The sequence below is a fragment of the Trifolium pratense genome, linkage group LG2 (genome assembly GCF_020283565.1).
Source record: "Trifolium pratense cultivar HEN17-A07 linkage group LG2, ARS_RC_1.1, whole genome shotgun sequence".
NCBI classification, from domain to species: Eukaryota; Viridiplantae; Streptophyta; class Magnoliopsida; order Fabales; family Fabaceae; genus Trifolium; species Trifolium pratense.
Window position 1 is genome coordinate 23,240,702 of NC_060060.1, and position 19,260 is coordinate 23,259,961.

General features: G+C 36.1%; 1 protein-coding gene across 1 annotated transcript; it reads right to left on the bottom strand.

The window, feature by feature from the left end:
* Window positions 1-735: 735 nt before the first annotated feature.
* Window positions 736-2,528, bottom strand: LOC123909811 (transcription factor TCP15-like). Its single transcript, XM_045960723.1, has one exon. It carries the CDS (start codon window positions 2,145-2,147, stop codon window positions 909-911), a length of 1,239 nt encoding a protein of 412 aa, XP_045816679.1. The 5' UTR covers window positions 2,148-2,528; the 3' UTR covers window positions 736-908.
* Between the last annotated feature and the right edge of the window lie 16,732 nt (window positions 2,529-19,260).

Below are 19,260 nucleotides of genomic sequence, written 5' to 3' on the forward strand. Positions count from 1 at the left end.
TTCCCTGCATAATTCTGCAGGTTGTAAATATTTACACCTTCTTGAATATTTTTGATATTTTTTTAAAATGTTAATTGTTATGTTAGTTTATTTATATCTTGACAAGGCTGGAATTCTGGTATTCCAATTCCTTTAACCTAATTAACTCAACTAGTTCAACTGGTTGAGCTACCCATCTCACCTAAATATTTTTTTTATACTTATGAAGGTCCCTTTAATATACTCCTCTGTGACATTTTATAAGCAAAATTCAACTTTCTAGATACATTATATAATTAATGTATCTGGTCTTTAAGATTAAATACATTAAATATATAATTGACCTAAAAAATGTAACTTTGCTTATAAAGTGTCATAGAATGAGTATATTTTTGTTGATTCAAAATAAAAAAATAAATTAAATTGTTTGTAAAAAAAATTAAATTAAATTGTGAAACCAATCAATTACTCCATATATGGTAAATTAGTGTTAAAGTGTGAAACAAATGATCACATGTTATTGTGCCAAACAATAAAATACCAAATCATAAAATAAAATCATGATCAGATTCATAAGAAACAAACTTTATAATTAACAGCATAACTAATATTGATATATTTGAATATCTATGTCCAGATGAAAGTTTGTAAATTATGCTTCTCAAACCCTAACACGACTAGGACAATCACACCACACCAACAAAATTTCAAAATTGAAAATTGAACTCAATATACCAAAGCAATCAAACTTGCAAATGGACATAACATATAACATATATAATATATTTATATATGTATACAATATTATATATATTTTTTGCAAATTAAACATTAGAAAAGCTAATATATATAGTAGTAGTAATTATAATAATTAAAAGAAAATTAACATGCTAGATCATACACTTGTAATTACTTGATTAATCCTAATTTTAGGATTGTTGACTGCTCGAGTCATCAGGTCCATCATCTCCTCCTCCTCCTCCATGATGTTGCCCCGGCGACTCGGACATGCCATTTGTCTGAATCTGCCTATAGGCATTCATGGCCGAAAGCATACTTAAATTACTTTCGGCCATAATACCAGTACCACCTCCACCACCACCGCCGACAAGTCCAGAACCTAATTGACTTCCAGGCATAAGATTCATTGGAGAAGCAAAATTCATGAAATGAATTCCATTAGAAGGCATAGCTCCTCTATACAAACCATTATTCCCAACAGAAGGAATTGCCCAAATTGGATCATTTCCATTACCACCACCATTAACACTTTGGTTACCATTACCTGTTACCATCCAAAACGCTGCCGTATTGGAAGCATGACTTGAAGGAAGTGACCCCACATTTGATTGTAACAAATAACTTCCCATATTTTGTGATAACAATTCTTGCTCTGACCTTCTTTTCCTCCCTATGCTTCCATCAGAATCAGAACCCAATAAATCAAAACCTCCACCACCGCCGCCGCCTCCGGTTGCGTTTTCTTCCCGGAGCTCTTGTTTTGCTTGTAGAATAGCATTTTGCACGTTGTTGAAATTCAAAATTGCTGATAAAGATGAAGGATTCTCCATCATATTGTTATTCCTTCTAGAATCATCAGCTGTAACGTTCATATTCATGTTCATAGTTCTGTCCCATTCAGCTCGGTTTCTAAGCTGAGCCGCCGCGGCTGCCGCGGTTGAAAACGAGCTAGGGTTGAAGTAGTTACCTCTAAAATAGTGTGATGGCGCTGACATAGTTGAACCTGAGCTTCTAAGAGAGATGTTAAGAGAAGTAAAGTTGGCCGGAATTGTTCCTGTACCGGTGGCGGCGATGACAGCTGGCTCTGCTTGTTGAAGTAGCCACTCGATCGTCTCACCGTCTGATTTATGTCCCAGCTCACGCGTGAGCTGGAACACTCTAGCTGCACAGGCCGCCGGCATGCGGATCCGGCGGCCTCGTCCGTCCACTTTTGTATGCCGGTCTTTCGTCGAGGCCCGCTTTGGCGCTGGCTTTTTCTGGCTGTCTGATGTGATGATGGTGCCTGAGCCGTCGTTTGCGGTGTTTGAACAAAGTTGTTGTTCTTCGGAGACATCTAGGATATTGTTATCTTTTTTCTCTAAAAGCTGAAGAGGGAAATTGGGTCTGCTTCGGATTCCATTATTTTGATGATCACCTTCCAATTCCATGATATTGCTTTCTCATATAATTAATTTCTCTTAATAATAAGCACTTTTTTAAGAAAAAAAAATTGGTGGGGTTTGTTTAGTTTTTTTATAAGGAAAAAAAAAATATTTTTTTTCACTGTCACTAAATTTTGTGTGTGTATGGGAAGTGAGAGATGAGGTGAGGTGACACACAAATTCCTATCGGTTAGTGGGCAAGTGGGTCTATCTTTTTCTGAGATTGTGTGTTTTTGTGGAGCATGGAATTCCTTTCAGATGGGAGCTAGCTCCTGCAGCTGAGTTGTTGTATGTGATGGAAAGAGAGAGAAAAATTGAGAGAGAGAGAGAGAGAGAGAGAGAGAGAGAGAGAGAGAGAGAGAGAGAGAGAATGGAAATGAATGATAGAGGATAAGGGAGAGGAGGGCAAGCTTTAAGCAACAAATATAATGAGTGGGAATAATAAGGTTTTTCTGAAAATTTTAAAAGCACTCATTTTCTTCTTTCTTTTTGTTGTTTTTTTGTTTTTGGGATGGAATCATTCTTGTTAGTCTTCTCTCGTTTTATGACTTTTTTTTCTAATTTTCAATCATCTTAAATGAATATCTCTTTAGTCAAAAATAGATGTTTCAATCTTCTTCTATAATTTTTAACTCAATTATGTTGAAGTATTAGATTTGACATTTTTGCTAAAGTTCGAACTTAAAATCTAACAATTGTATAGGAATTATAAAGATATATGGTATTTTCTTTTCGGGCAAAAGAAAAAAATATCAATTCTCGTCTTTCTTTTACCAATTTCAACCTCAATCTTAAATACTATCAAGAGTATGTTTAAATGGGATAATTGAAATTATTTCATTTTTTAATTATATTTGCCATTAAATATTTTTTTAAATAATTTATTAAATATTTCTATTGAATTCCTATCATTTGTATTTTTTTGTTTGATTATAGTAATTAAATTTGAATCATTTTAACTTAATCATTTATGGACCAATATATGCAATTTTTTCATAATTTATTGGACGAATTTGCAATTCTAAAAATTAATAGGGCATATTTGTAAATTAAAAAATTAAACAGGGGACAAAAGTGCTAATATTTTAAACATATAAGGTACCAAATTTAGATTTACATTTTTTAAAGTATAAAAATAATTTCAAATCCTTATAACTTTTAGGTGGTATTTGAAATATTCAATTTTTCGAAAATTATGAGCTAAAAATGCTATTATGAAAATTAAAGAGTCAAAATTGCAAGTTTGTAAAATTTAAGAACCAAAAATATGATTTAGGAGTTTTAGTTTAGAATTAATGTATCTATACCCCACATCAGTATGTCTAATGAATCCAAGGAAAGGTTTTAAACTCATGCATTTGATAATTAAGTGTTCAAAACTAGTAATTTTATGTATCTATTTTAAGCATTATTAATTTATTTAACAAGCTATTCAATAGAATACTCAATTATTTGTAAATATTGGTTTAAATTAGTAAATCAACCATATTATAGTATATCTATCTACATCGAACTATTTTTGTAGAAAAGAGGTAAGCTTAATGGAATTGGACTCGAAGAGCTCAATATTTTGATCAAGTCACAATCGTTGAGCGAGCAAGAAGCGACCAAGGTCAACCTAAGGTTGTTCGCTAGGCGAGAAGTAGCGAGCAAGGAGCGACGAAAGTTAGAGTGCTGATAAGCGACCACTTAGGATCGTCTTGAAAACAGGTATGAAACTTGACCCTAACCGCAATCTGCCGGTAAAGTTATCAAATGAATAAGGAATTTGGCTCTAACCGCGACCTGCTGGTAGAATCAAAGTTATCAAGCAAAAGAGGAACTTGACTCTAACTGCGACCTAGCGGTAGAACCAACACTATAAAGTTTTTATCTTAAGAACAAAGGAAAAGTCCTCATAATAGAAAACTCTTAAATTTGATTTAACTTCAAGTTGTGATTTCAAAAGTACATAAGAGTCCTATTTATAGAATATACTTACATAATATGATTTATTGCCCACTACCATACATTCATCATAGCCATTAGAAAATGAGCACTAATATGCTTATAAATTCCCCCATAATGACTTGGTGCACAACTAGGAAACATCTAGAGAGGCTAGAGAAGAAAGCTAAAGGTCATCTAAAAATCCTCTCAATACTAAAAACAAAAATTACAATAAAAATAAAGAAAATTGGACTTAATTGTTTACTATTTAGTCCCGTATTATTAGACGACAAATCAGCCCATGGATGATTCTTATCATGTGAAATATATGGGCTTCATCCAATATATGTCTTCAAGTTAAATACTTCTTTTGACCAATATAAGAATAAGAGTTGGAAGATGCCAACATGTTTTAGTGCAATTTTTTTATAAGTTTTCTTCCGCATGCTTAGGGAACTCATGATCTTATTAGTTCGAGTTTTATATATCAAGGTTGGTCTCTAGGCGACCTATAACAATCAAGGAGTGACGGAAGTTAGAGAGCTCCAATTTTGGATATGAAGGTCTGTCGGACTACGACCAAAACCCTCATCCAATGTGCAATATTGACGGTTCATAGAAAATATTTGCTGATGTGACTTTTCATTCCATTGAAGAAAGATTAGTCGTCGAGCGACCAAGTTTTCCGAAAAAGATGGATCAAGGTCAGGGAAGAAGCTACTTCACCATTGAAGGGCATAGAAACTTCATTCCAAGTTTTGTATGCTATTTCTTCTGGTTTCTTCTAATTATTAGTTAGCTAAAATAAATTTGTGTAGCTAAACTTCCTCTTTATGTTTGGATTAGGTTAGTTAACCCAATACAAGAAAACACCTATTTGTTGAGGGTCAAAAGCCCTCAAGAACCAACAAATGCCCTCAAGAAGTAAGAATTTGTTGGCACCAAGTTGACGGACAAATCATCAAGAAATAGCTATTCGCTAAGTTTCTTGGCGGCTAAAGCCACCAACAAGTGGGAAAGAGAAATGGAAACAATTTCTTGGCGGCTGATGGTGGCTCTGTAAGTGCACAAAATCGCAACCAAGTAATAAATTAATAAGTTATCGTTCTCCACAGGGATTGTGTCAAAATTACTAGTTTCGCTTAGGAATTTAGATAGTTTGCATCCACTTTGTTGTTTAGAGAGAGTTGTGCGGGTAAAAGTAAATTGCAGGAAAGTAAATGACTGAAAAATAAAGTAAAGGTGCGTGTGTGTCCACGCGGGGTGGTTAAGTGTTTTCGAATCCCTCCCTTACTCCTGCTTGGTGGTTAATTCCCTTGTTCCCCTCTATCGGGATTAGTCTTCTAAAATAGGTTCGGAAGCACTCGTTCCCTATTTCTATTACAAACTGGTTAGTTAGGGTTGCGTTTACTCTGCTTAAATATCCTCGCCCCAGTCGGTTCCACTTACTCGTTTAAACTTTGGTATCATTAGCCTTAAGGCTCAATGTGTCGCAAGCTGTCACGTGTTCCTCAAACTAGTCCTAACTCTGACTTCAGGCAGAATTTATCGTTCTAGACTAAGCTTTTAATCCTATATTAAGACCTCAGATACTGAATTTAATGGTCTCATGTTGGACCTTAGCACACCGTCCTTCGTTCGGGATAACTAGCTTCGTTTCCTATCCGATATCCACTAGCTCCTTAGATTTTATTCTAATGTGATCATTATTAAAATAAATATAAAAACCAGACAATAAAAGAGCTTCAATAGGAACAACTGAATTTATACCCAAATTATACAAAATCAAGCATTCGTAAGGGAGTTCATCGACTCCACCTAACCTAGGAAAAATAAATTACAAAGACAGAACATAAAAGAACCTTATTGGCCTTGGAGTTCCTTGGCCTCCATGCCTCCTCCTTAGAGTTCTCCTAACTCTAGAGTGAATATTCAATGTCTCTGAATATTTTGGAATGAATAATAGCGAAGGAGGAAGACTCTATTTATAGTTTTTCTGTTGGGTTTGGGCTTTTTCTGCGCGTCCATCGCACCCATCATGGCCACGATGGCTTGTAATTTTGCCTCGTCAGGGCCACGATGGATCATATCGTGGTACGATGGAAGATCTTCTCCAAATTTTCTGTTTTCTTCAACTGCCTTTCATCGTGCCACGATGACAAGTCATCGTGCCACGATGACAAGTCATTGTTGCAAATTTTCTTCAATTTAAACCGCCTTCTCATCGCGTCACGCTGGATCTCATCGTAGGTACGATGGGTTGCGCTGTTTATTATGTTTTTGCCCTTTTTTATGCTTTTTCCACTTTTGTTGCTTCTGGGCCAAGTAACTTCACTTTTTCAGGTATTTGCTTGCTTTTGGACTTCAATTGCTATTAGAACTACCCTAAATTACTACTAAAAACATCATATAATTGACTGTTATCAGTGGCTAATGCCTTCAACAAGTTTCTTACAGGCGTTTTAACTTTCGAGTGTCGAATGAGTACTAACCCTATCTTTCAAAATTAATATAATTGTTCAATCAAGTAGTTTAGGTAGACATATCGAACTTTTGATTGTGACTTTAAAATAATGTACTTTAATGCTTTAATAATTTTGAACTAGCCTGAGACATTAAGGTGTTTTTATTAGTGAATAGGGTTCTGAGTCAGGATACTAGTCTTAACTTAAGACTAGTGTCACTCTTAACTAGTTTTGTGTTAATTCGTCGAGATATTAAGAATGAATTGTAATGAAAACAATTACCCAATAGTAATAGGGAAGGGATTTGAAACAACCCAACCATTTTTTTTTATTTTTTTCGTCAAAAAAATCAAACCATTTTTCTCATCTGAAGTTCAAAACAAATTTATTTTCTCATTGTTACTATTATTTTTGTTATTATTCAATCATCTGAAAACCCCGAAATTACTGTTTTACCTTCTTAAATTTATATTTTAATTGAATTATAGAAATAAGCAATTCTTATGGAGACGAATATTTATTATAAATATTAAGCTTAACTACACATTTGGTCCCTTACGTTTATTTTTTGTTTCAAGTTAGTCCTTTCCGTTAGTTTTGTCACTAACACCGTTTGAATACTACACATGTTAGTGTGTCCAAGTGTCACGTGTCAGACCACATAATTGGCTGCCACATGTGACAAAATTGACGGAAATGACTAACTTGAAACCTAAAATAAACGTATGGGGCCAAATTGATACTTTTTAAATGTAAGGGACCAAATTAAAACCTAAAATAAACGTAAGAGACCGATGAAGGTGTGAAAACACAAGAAGGGGGGGGGTTGAATTGTGTTTTAGCTAAGTTAAAACTTTTTCAAGTTCTTAACTCAACTACGTTAGCAGCGGAAAAGTAACACAATAAAAAACAAGTTAAGGAGATAGAGAGAGAGATCACACAAGCAATTTATACTGGTTCCTCTCACAAAACGAGAGTAGTCCAGTCCCCTTGCACTTCCAAGGGAGTTCACTATAATCACACAAGATTACACCTGCTCAAGCACACAAGCAAGAGACTTCACAACTATGCTCAAGCACACAAGCTTAAGACTTCACACTTAAGCACACAAGCTTAAGTCTCACACTTAAGCACACAAGCTTAAGTTATCACAAGTAATAATAAAGTATATAAAAATATACAAGTGCTCTTAGATGAACCTAAAGAGAGCAAATACAAATAGTACAGAGTATTTGACTAAAGTGCAAAAACACTTGAGAAAGGTTCAGAGCTTGTATATCACAGAGTTCAGAGTTTGTTCAGCGCACGTTCAATTCTTGATAATTGTATATGTGTTGCAGCTGATCCTTCTAGTATATATACCACTAGAAAAGAGTCGTTGCAAAAGGACCCGTTGGAGTTGATAACCTTTTGTCTTCAAGCAGTTTGTCTTGATGCAGTTTGGTTGTATCCAAAACTAAGAAAGAGTTTCAGGTACTTTGACTACTGCAGAGTGGACTTTCCTTATTCAGCTAACAAAACTGAAGACCCACGTTCTCAAGATAGGACAGACAAAACAGAGGTAGCTGAACTGATCAGGCTTGAAAGGTCCTTTTCTTTATTGGTAGAAGAGTTGACTAACAAAGGGAATCTTCACAGCTTTCAAAGAGATCTTCAGAGTTTGATGAAGCTTGTAGACAGACAAGAAGTTCTGAAGTCTTCATCCTCTGAACGTTGTAACCTCTGAAGTCCAACATCTTCTGAGCGCTTGTGAACTTCTGAGTTCACATCCTCTGAACTTCACTCAGGACTTAAATGATGCTTATATCTGCGCACTTAAAATAAATTTTTAGTCCTTCCAATTGTTTATTAATACTTTGTTATCATCAAAACCTTTATAGATTTAGGGGCAAACATTTTTAAATCAATTTTGTTCCAACAATCTCCCCCTTTTTGATGATGACAAACATAAGTATTAATTGACAATTGTTGTTAAATTAACTTATCATGTTTCTCTTAGGTTTATGAGGTTTGCAAGCTCCCCCTAAGATTGATACTCCATAAAGTCTGAACTTTATGTTTTATCCATGATATTTTAATTTAGTATAAGATTAAGATGTTTTGAAATAAAACAAATTTCATATCTTTCTTCAGAGAGAGAGGTTTGCAAGCTCTCCCCCTAAGTCTCATAAGGCTAAGTTAAAATTGCACTCTTAACTTATCCTTACTTATGAAATTTATTTCAGTTTCAACTAACTTAGTCTCCTCCTTGAAATACGTAAAACAACTTAAAAGTAACAACTTTTAATATAACAGATAAAAGCGAGATAAAAGGCGTGGTTTCAGTTTTGGAACATATCAATTAATGCGTAACTACTCCCCCTTTTGTCATTATCAAAAAGTAAAACAAAGTTATAAAACCAAGACAGTCAAAGAAGAAAGAGTGGTTGTTACAAAGGTGAATTAATTTCAAAAACAAAAACCAACGCGCTCAAGGGTTTATAAAAAGGAACAAGTTAACATGCCTGCTTCACGTAAAATCAAGAAGAAACAAGTGAAGCAAGAGAAAGTAGGAATAATGAAAAGATTCAGTTTACGCATCGCAGAGTTTAAGAGAAAGAAGAACGAAGAGAAACGCGAAAACGAAGAGAAAGATAAAAAAGACAACAGGAAACCACAAGATGCTGAGATAATAATCATCTCATCAGACTCTGAAGCTGAAGAGAATGAAGATGATGCTGACTATGTGGAGTTCTTGGCTAACTATGTTCCAGAAGAGGAACAAGAAGAAGAAGAACAAGAGCAAAACCCAGATCCCATTGAAATATCATCAGAGGATGCTGAGGAGAAATCAGAGATTTCTTCTGAGTTTTATCCATCTGATTAGGATTAGGTTGTCTTTTTCTTTTTCTTTTTACCAATGTACTCTACATTTTCTGATCATTAATAAAAATTTTCGTTTTTAAAAGCATCTTGTGTTCGTGTGTTCTTATTTATCAAGAAGATATAGATATCAAGTGGACATAAAATAATTAATCAAGCAAAACATAAACAAAATCTTGAAATGGATAAACCAGAAAAAGTGTTCAGAAGGTAAACAAGGAAATAAACAAGACAAAATAAGCAAGCGAAACATAAAAAGATGAAGAAAATGTGCATAGAATCCTAGGGTTTCTTAAGAAAGGCTAAGAGTTGGTCGAATTTGTCATTCAGAGAACCCACGTTGGAAACCAGTCCATCTACTTTGGATTCCAAGTTGAGATGAGCTTCTCTTTGCCTTTCCAAACCTTCTTGCTGCTCCCTCAGAGCTTCTTGCAAGATCTGCAACTGATCAGCCATAGCAGGAGCTTGATCTTCAACCAAAGGTACTTGTTCTTCAATCAAAGGTGCCTTGCCTTTATCAGAGGGTTCACCTTCCTCTGGATAGTCAAACATCAGCACATCCTCTTGATTCTGAGAAGCAAGCACATCATCTGAAATATCCTCTTGTTGCAACTCATTTGCCAACTGGGCAACTCTTGCAGCAGCTTCTTCTAACCTTGCAGACTCAGATCTCTGAGCTTCAAGACTCTGAAATAGCTGGGAGTCTATCCAGATGACTCCAGACTCTGAACTCTTGAAAGCATTCAGACGGTGTTCAACAGCAGCAATTTCTTTCAGCTTAGCAAGTTCAAATCCATCATGATGAAACATGGTCAACCTTTTCAATTCAGCCCTAGCCAGACTTTTCTTTAAGAGGTCTATCACATCCAAATCTCTTCTTCCAACTACAGCCTTAACCTTTGCAGCAGCAACATCCAAAGCATTGCAAATCCTTGCCTTAATGCTTGATACTTCGAGATCCACATCAGAAGGACAAATTAAGAACCTGTCCTTTATTGTAGATAATCTAAGCAAGTCTTCATGAAATTGAGTGGATAGATTTCTAAAAAAGTTGGATGAAGATGGTGAAGGATTGGGAATAGTAGAGAGATTAGGTATTTCAGGAGTAGGGTTGTCAATAATCACAACTTCTACCTCTGAAGGCTTGGGAGCACAAGTGTGAATACGCTCAGGAGAAGCATGTTCAGCACTTGGATTAGGATGGGGTTCAGGGGTTGGTTCAGATGATGAGATGTCAGAAGTGGATTCAGGGTGAATATGTTCAGGAGATGGCTCAGGAGATTTATGTTCAGGGGATGGTTCAGGAGCAATTTGTTCAGGGGTTGTTTCAGGAGGTGGAGAGGATTGTTTTGTGGGAGAGGTTGGTTTAGTGACAGGAATATCTGGTTGAGGTTCAGATTGTGGAATGTCAGGTTGAGGTTCAGGTTGTGGTGATGAAGGTTTTGGAGGTGAGCTAGATTTGTGTTGAGTTTCATGAGAAAGAGGGTGATTATTAAGAGGGTCAGGGCTCAGATGTTTTTCAAGTTCAGATAAGGGGTTATCAGAGGTTGAAATATCAGAGGTTGGTAAGATGGTTTTGAGAGGTTTGGTGTAACCTAATCCAATCTCATTTTCATTAAAAACATACTTAGAAGACTTACCTTTATCTTTGGAAATAGGAGCAGGTCTTCTACGAAGGCTTTCAGCAATTGTTTCTTCATCAGACTCAGTTTCATCTTCAGAGTCAGATTTCTCAGATGAACTTTCAACTTCAACAACCATAGGCTTTTTGGAAGCTCCCTCAGCAGCCTTGTTTGCAGTTTCTTCATGCTTCCTCTTAGTTCTTTGCTCAGCCAAAGATTGCTCAACCTTAACCTTCTTCTGAGCAAGAAGATCTGGCTTAACTTGCTCATCCTGAGAATCAGCTTTCCTCTTTGGTTTTCTCTTAGACTTATACAAATTTACAGGAGCAGGAGGAATCATACTTCTATCAACAACAAAACCTTCTTCTCTGAGCACTTCCAAGTAGCCTTGAATTACATGCTCAGCATCAGCTTCAGATATAAGTGGGTAGCCTGCGACATACAGACGATCCTCAAGCCTAACAGTGAACTCTTGTGGGGGAGCAACAGGCTTAGATGCAATCAAACGCATCTTGGACAGAAAGTTAGCATTCAGAATTTCTGGATAGAACCTCTTCTCAACCAATTCAGGGTGGAATTTCCTCAAGTTCTGAACAACATGACCTTGATGCAGAAGGTCAGACAACAGCCTAGGATAAACTATAGTAGTTTTCCTCTGAGATTTACTTGCAAAAATGGCTTCACAGATACGTTCAAAAAAGTAATCTCCAAGATTAACCTTCTTTTCAGTCAGAAGAAAATACAGCAGATGACGATGAGTCCAGGAGATTGTATCAGTCCCACCAACCCTTGGACTGATAGCTGCTAGAATGATCTTGAAAAGAACTCTACATTCATCAGTCAGACCCTTTACTTTCCCTTTTAAAGAGAAATCTGTGCAAATGAGATGCAGAAGATCATCCCTGTATCTTGTATCCTTTTCAAACACATCTAACTCTATCCCAGAGTTAGGAAGACCAAGGAGAGCATTGAAATGAATAGGCGAGATTGCTATGTTCATCCCACAGATATTTGACCTAATCTGTACACCTGTATAATCCAGCAAACCCATTTCCTTCCTAGTTTTACCCTTCAGACTAGGATTCCTCTCAATAGCAGCAAGCTCTTCCTTCTTAGCTTCATGCTTATCAAATACCTTTGCTTTCATCCAAAATTTCTTCAACAATTCTGGATAAATGGGACCATTAAGCATGTCGAAGTACTTATCCCATCCCTGAGCGAGAAAGTACTTTTTAACATCAAACCCATTTGCTTGTAGACCATCGAAATCAACCATCTTCTCTGAAAGAAAAGTAAGTTCAGATTCTGGGAATTCCATCTCGTTCCCAACAATCTGAAGGTTCTTGAATATGAACGGTGGAATCCTTTTTGAAGAAGAAGACGAAGCACCAGCCATTGTTGGAGATTAGGGTAAGGTTTGGAAGACTAACGAGAGAGAAAGAAAGTTTGTGTTGGAGGTTTAGAGAGAATATGAAAGTGTAGGTTGTGAAAGTGAATAGTGTGCAAGTGTATTGTGTAAGTTTATTTAAATGAGTACAGTTAACATGAAAATAGCAAATTTGGGAAGTTACGCTAAATGACAGAAAGTGGAATACCAAAAAATCATCATTAACCACCCACTACCTGACACACGTAGACCACGTGCAGAAGTTTACTCGGTAACTGCTATTTTAATGGACAACTGTTCAGCAGTGAATACTGAACGTTTCCCACTTAAATAGTTCAGAGCCTCTGAGTTATTTAAAAATTCTCTATCAGAGTTAAGTACTTCAGAGCTTGTGTTTCAGATGTTCTGAATCATAAGTTCTGATATACATAACCTCTTACACTTTAATTGCCAAAAACAATTTTCATTCAGAGATTGAAAACATGTTCAGATGTTTCTTTATAAAATCAAATCTTTCAACAGATAAGGCTTTAGTAAATATGTCAGCCCATTGATTTTCAGTATCAACAAACTTAATATCTATAATGCCTCTCTGAACATAATCTCTGATAAAATGGTGTTTAATTTCAATATGTTTGGCTCTAGAGTGTAAAATAGGATTTTTAGATAAATGAATGGCTGCAGTATTATCACAATATAAAGGAATATTGTTACTGCTTACCTGATAATCTTCTAACTGATATTTTAGCCAGAGTAGTTGTGTGCAACACTTAGCTGCTGAAATGTATTCTGCTTCTGCTGTAGACAAAGCTATAGTAGTTTGTCTCTTACTAGCCCAGGAGATAAGGTTTTCACCAACAAATTGACAATTGCCACTTGTGGATTTTCTTTCAATTTTATCTCCAGCATAGTCAGCATCACAGAATCCATTTAGCACATAATCATTGGATTTCTTATAGAGAAGTCCAAGATTAGTTGTTCCTTTCAGATACCTAAAGATTCTCTTTACAGCAGTAAGATGAGATTCTCTGGGATCTGACTGGAATCTTGCACATAAGCAAACACTGAATAAAATATCTGGTCTAGAGGCTGTCAGATAGAGTAAGGAACCAATCATACCTCTGTAGACCTTTTGATCTACTTTTCCTTCATCATCTGACTTGCCCATGTTGGTAGTTGGATGCATAGGAGTATTCATTATCTTGCAGTCATCTAGATTGAATTTCTTCAGAAGTTCTTTAGTGTATTTTGATTGATGAACATAAGTTCCTTCCTTCTTCTGATTGATTTGAATTCCAAGAAAGAACTTCAACTCTCCCATCATGCTCATTTCAAATTCATCCTGCATTATCTTAGAAAAATTCTTGCACAAAGCAGCATTAGTTGAACCAAAAATAATATCATCAACATAAATTTGAATGATTAAGATGTCTTCTTTGGTTGTCTTTCTAAAGAGTGTGCAGTCAACCTTTCCTTTCTCAAAACCTTTTTCAAGAAGGAAATTACTAAGTCTGTCATACCAAGCTCTTGGAGCTTGTTTCAGACCATACAGTGATTTCTTCAGTTTAAAAACATGTTCAGGGTTTGAGACATCTTCAAAACCAGGAGGTTGCTTAACATACACTTCTTCAGAAATGAAACCATTTAAGAAGGCACTTTTAACATCCATCTGATATAAGGTTATTCCATGATTAACAGCATAAGATAGAAGTAACCTGATTGCTTCAAGTCTAGCAACTGGTGCAAAGGTTTCAGTATAGTCAATCCCCTCTTGTTGACTATAACCTTGTGCAACCAATCTAGCCTTGTTCCTTACCACTTCACCTTGTTCATTCAGCTTGTTTCTGAATACCCATTTTGTTCCAATAATGTTCTTGTGTGAAGGTTTAGGCACTAGAGTCCATACATCATTCCTTTGGAATTGATTCAGCTCTTCTTGCATTGCTACAATCCAAGCATCATCCTTCAGAGCTTCATCAATCTTTGAAGGTTCCATCATTGAGATAAGACCAACTAATGATTCCTCATTTCTCAGTTGAGATCTTGTCTTCCTTGGACTATCCTTGTTGCCTAAGATCAGTTCCTCTGGATGTGATGACTTGTATTTGAAAGTATTTCTTGGGGGCTCATCATCTTCAGACTCATCAACATCAGGTTCAGCAGATGCTTCTGTTCTTGGTTGTTCAGAGTCTGTAGGAACTATTGTGTTCAGAGGTACTTCAGAGAATGGATGTTCTGAGTAGTTTGGAATATCTGAATATTGATCCTCTGATACCTGAAATCTGGACAAACCTTCCACAAGCTCTGACACTTGGTCAGGCTCTTTGTCATCAAATTTGACATGCATAGTTTCTTCCACAGTATGTGTTTCAGAAATATACAGTCTGTATGCTTTTGAGCGTTCAGAGTATCCTATAAAGATACCCTTATATCCTCTAGCATCAAATTTCTTTAGATGGACTTTGTTGTTTAAGATGTAACATGTACATCCAAACTGATGAAAATAAGAAATATCAGGTTTTCTTCCTTTGAACAATTCATAAGCAGTTTTGTTCAACTTAGATCTGATATAGATTCTATTTTGAACATAACATGCTGTGTTTACAGCTTCTGCCCATAAAAACTTTGCTACATTTGTTTCATGCATCATGGTTCTGGCCATTTCTTGCAGAGTTCTATTCTTCCTTTCTACAACCCCATTTTGTTGAGGAGTTCTAGGAGAAGAGAATTCATGCAAAATGCCATATTTTTCACAAAAGTTTTCAAAAGGTTCATTTTCAAATTCTCCACCATGATCACTTCTAACTTTTAAAATAGTGTAGCCTTTTTCATTTTGAATTTGTTTGCAGAAGATGCTAAACTCATCATAAGCTTCATCTTTTGTTCTTAGGAATTTTACCCAAGTCCATCTACTGTAGTCATCAACAATCACTAATCCATACTTCTTTCCATTGATTGAAGCAGTGTTAACTGGTCCAAAAAGATCAATGTGAAGAAGTTCCAATGGTCTTGAGGTAGAGACAATGTTCTTAGGTTTAAAAGAAGATTTTGTAATCTTTCCTTTTTGACATGAACCACAAAGTGTGTTTGAGTGATATTTGATTTTAGGTAAACCTCTGACAAGGTCAAGCTTGCTAAGCTTGGAGATTAACCTCCAGTTAGCATGGCCTAACCTCTTATGCCAGATCCATTTTTCTTCACTCAAGGTCAAAAGACACATCACTTTTTGTTCATTCAAATCAGAAAGATTAATTTTATAAACATTGTTCTTTCTCAGACCTTTGAATATAATGGAGTTATCAGATTGTTTAGATACAGTACATGATTCCTTATTAAAGACAACTACATAACCATTGTCGCAAAATTGACTTATGCTCAATAGATTATGTTTGAGTCCATCAACTAACCAAACATCATTAATAGATAGGGAGGAATTACCTACTGTACCTGTACCTATTATCTTTCCTTTCTGATTTCCTCCAAAGCCAACAGAACCTCCTTCTTTCATGGTTAGCTTGGAAAACAGTTGTTTGTCACCAGTCATGTGCCTTGAACACCCACTATCCAGATACCATGAATGATTCATGATACTTCTTTGAGTGATAGGCTGTATGAGAAACAACTTTAATCACTACGATGGAACTCTTTATCACAGTTAATGATAAAGTCATCCCAATATTCTTCCTCTTCATTGATCAAGTTCTGATTGTTCACTTGAGAACTTGTCAGCCATTGGTCAAGGACATAAGCCCTTCTTCCTTTGCATAGAACTTGTTTCCAAACTCTAGGTAGGACATATCCTTTCCTAGTTGGTAAATCTGAATGATACATTATTTCAGCTTTTGGTACCCATCTTCTGGGTCCACGCTTGTTAGTCCACAAATGTTTACTGTGTTGTTGAATGTGAGAGAAAGATTTTGGTTTGGAATAATAACTCTTTTGAAAATGTTTCTTAGTTTGAGTTCTGTTATTATTCCAGGACTTGGATTGTTTATGCTCCCAGAGTTTGTATTTATCACCAGTCCATTGATTTGACTGGTTATACTTACTGACTCTAGAATCATAAATGACCTTAGTCCTATGTTGCCTCTGAGGTTTGAGGTTTGACTTTCTTTTAAAAACTTCTGAGCCTTTGGGTTGACTTTTCTCATGAGCTGGAGTTCCTCTGGTTCCAGAAGTTGAAGCCTCAGATTTTGAAACTTTCAGAACATCTGAACTAATATTGTCAAGTTCTGAACAGCTTTTATCTTCTGAGCTTTTCTTCCCAGATCCTGAGGAACTTGGTTCCTCTGAGTTGTCATTTCCCAAATCTCTCAGATTATTATCCTCATCTTCCAGAGTACCAAATTTCTTTCCTTCTTCACTCTGAGGTACAACATAGTAAACCCAAGATTTTCCAACCTTTTTGGGATAGGTCTTTAGCTTTGAATATGTTCTACCATATTCATAGCCAAGTCCCTCTCCTCTATGTCTCATGACATTATAAACAAGATTAGCAGCTTTGCTCTTACCAAGGTTGAGATGCACAAACTGTTGAAGAGCCATTTCTTGCTCATCAGTAGGTTTGTGACACACAGCACAACCCTTTTCAAGATCATTTACTCTATTCAGAGTTTCTTGATATAGACCTTGAAAATGTTCTGCTTGTTCAGTCAGAGTGTTAAGGTTTTCTTGTAAAACTTTTTGTTTATTTAACACTCTGAGATGTTTCTCAATGACCTTGTTAAGTGCAGTTATAAGTTGAGATTTAGAACAGTCAGAAAATACCTCATCAGTTACTTCTGAATCTGATTCTGATTCATCGTCTGAGTCTACATCTGAGTCAGTTGAAGCCATTAGGGCTAGATTTGCTTCTTCTTCTTCCTCAACTTCTTCCTCAGATGATAGCTCTTCAAAAGTAGCCATCAGACTCTTTCTCAATTTGCTTTTGAATTGTTGCTTCTTTGAGCTGTATCTTTTGCTTTTGTCTTTAGCAGACATTTCTGGACAATCAGCAATAAAGTGTCCTGGCTTCTTACAGTTGAAGCAGTTCTTCTGATCATCCTTTTTACTGACAAAATTTCTGGAGCTGTTACCTCTGAAATTTCTTTTGTTAAATCTGTTCCATTGCTGAAACTTGGTGAATAAAGCAAACTCATCCTCATTCATCTCATCCTCTTGACCATCAGCAGAAGATTCTTCTTCAATATCAAGAAGCTGAGTCTTAAGAGCCTTAGAAGTAGTCTTAGTTGACTGTAAAGCCACTGACTTAGACTTCCTCTTAGTTTCTGAGTCAGCATCCAGAACCATCTCATGGCTTCTGAGATTGCTTATCAGAGCTTCAAGACTCAGAGTCTTGAGATTTTGAGCTTCCTCTATTGCAGTGACCTTAGGTCTCCAAGCAATAGGAAGACTTCTCAGAATCTTCTGAACATGGTCATAGGTTGAATAACTTCTCTTAAGAGCTTTAAGACCAGATACAAGGATTTGAAACCTTGTAAACATAGTCTCAATGTTTTCATCTTGTTGCATAGTGAAAAGTTCATATTGCCTTATCAAAAGACTAGCTTTAGCCTCTTGAACCTTTTCATTACCATCATAGGTAGCACACATAGAATCAAAGATAGATTTAGCAGTAGACTTGTTCTCTATTCTGACATAATCCTCATGTCTAATAGCACCAACAACAATGTCCTTTACTCTATGATGTTTTGTGTAGATTTTTAGGTTAGCTGGTGTGAGTAACTTTCTATTCTCCATGGACAACCTACCATGTTCATTCAAGTTTTCAAAAGTTACTCCCAACTCAACCAAATCCCACAACTCATGATCAATAGCAGTAATATTGCTATACAGTCTCTCTTTCCACCACTCAAATAATGAAGCATCACCATTGAATATAGGGGCTTTTCTGTTGCCACTATGTTCATGTGATTCATTACTTAAGTAGTCATAACCAAAAGCATTTCTAGGACCACCACCAGCACCACTGGCCTCTTCACCAGTAGTTCTAGTACTACTATCATCTCCTCCAGACATAGTGTTCTCACAAGATCTTTACTGTCTCACTGTTAAGTGAAAGTAACAGACCAGGTGCTCTGATGCCAATTGAAGGTGTGAAAACACAAGAAGGGGGGGGGGTTGAATTGTGTTTTAGCTAAGTTAAAACTTTTTCAAGTTCTTAACTCAACTACGTTAGCAGCGGAAAAGTAACACAATAAAAAACAAGTTAAGGAGATAGAGAGAGAGATCACACAAGCAATTTATACTGGTTCCTCTCACAAAACGAGAGTAGTCCAGTCCCCTTGCACTTCCAAGGGAGTTCACTATAATCACACAAGATTACACCTGCTCAAGCACACAAGCAAGAGACTTCACAACTATGCTCAAGCACACAAGCTTAAGACTTCACACTTAAGCACACAAGCTTAAGTCTCACACTTAAGCACACAAGCTTAAGTTATCACAAGTAATAATAAAGTATATAAAAATATACAAGTGCTCTTAGATGAACCTAAAGAGAGCAAATACAAATAGTACAGAGTATTTGACTAAAGTGCAAAAACACTTGAGAAAGGTTCAGAGCTTGTATATCACAGAGTTCAGAGTTTGTTCAGCGCACGTTCAATTCTTGATAATTGTATATGTGTTGCAGCTGATCCTTCTAGTATATATACCACTAGAAAAGAGTCGTTGCAAAAGGACCCGTTGGAGTTGATAACCTTTTGTCTTCAAGCAGTTTGTCTTGATGCAGTTTGGTTGTATCCAAAACTAAGAAAGAGTTTCAGGTACTTTGACTACTGCAGAGTGGACTTTCCTTATTCAGCTAACAAAACTGAAGACCCACGTTCTCAAGATAGGACAGACAAAACAGA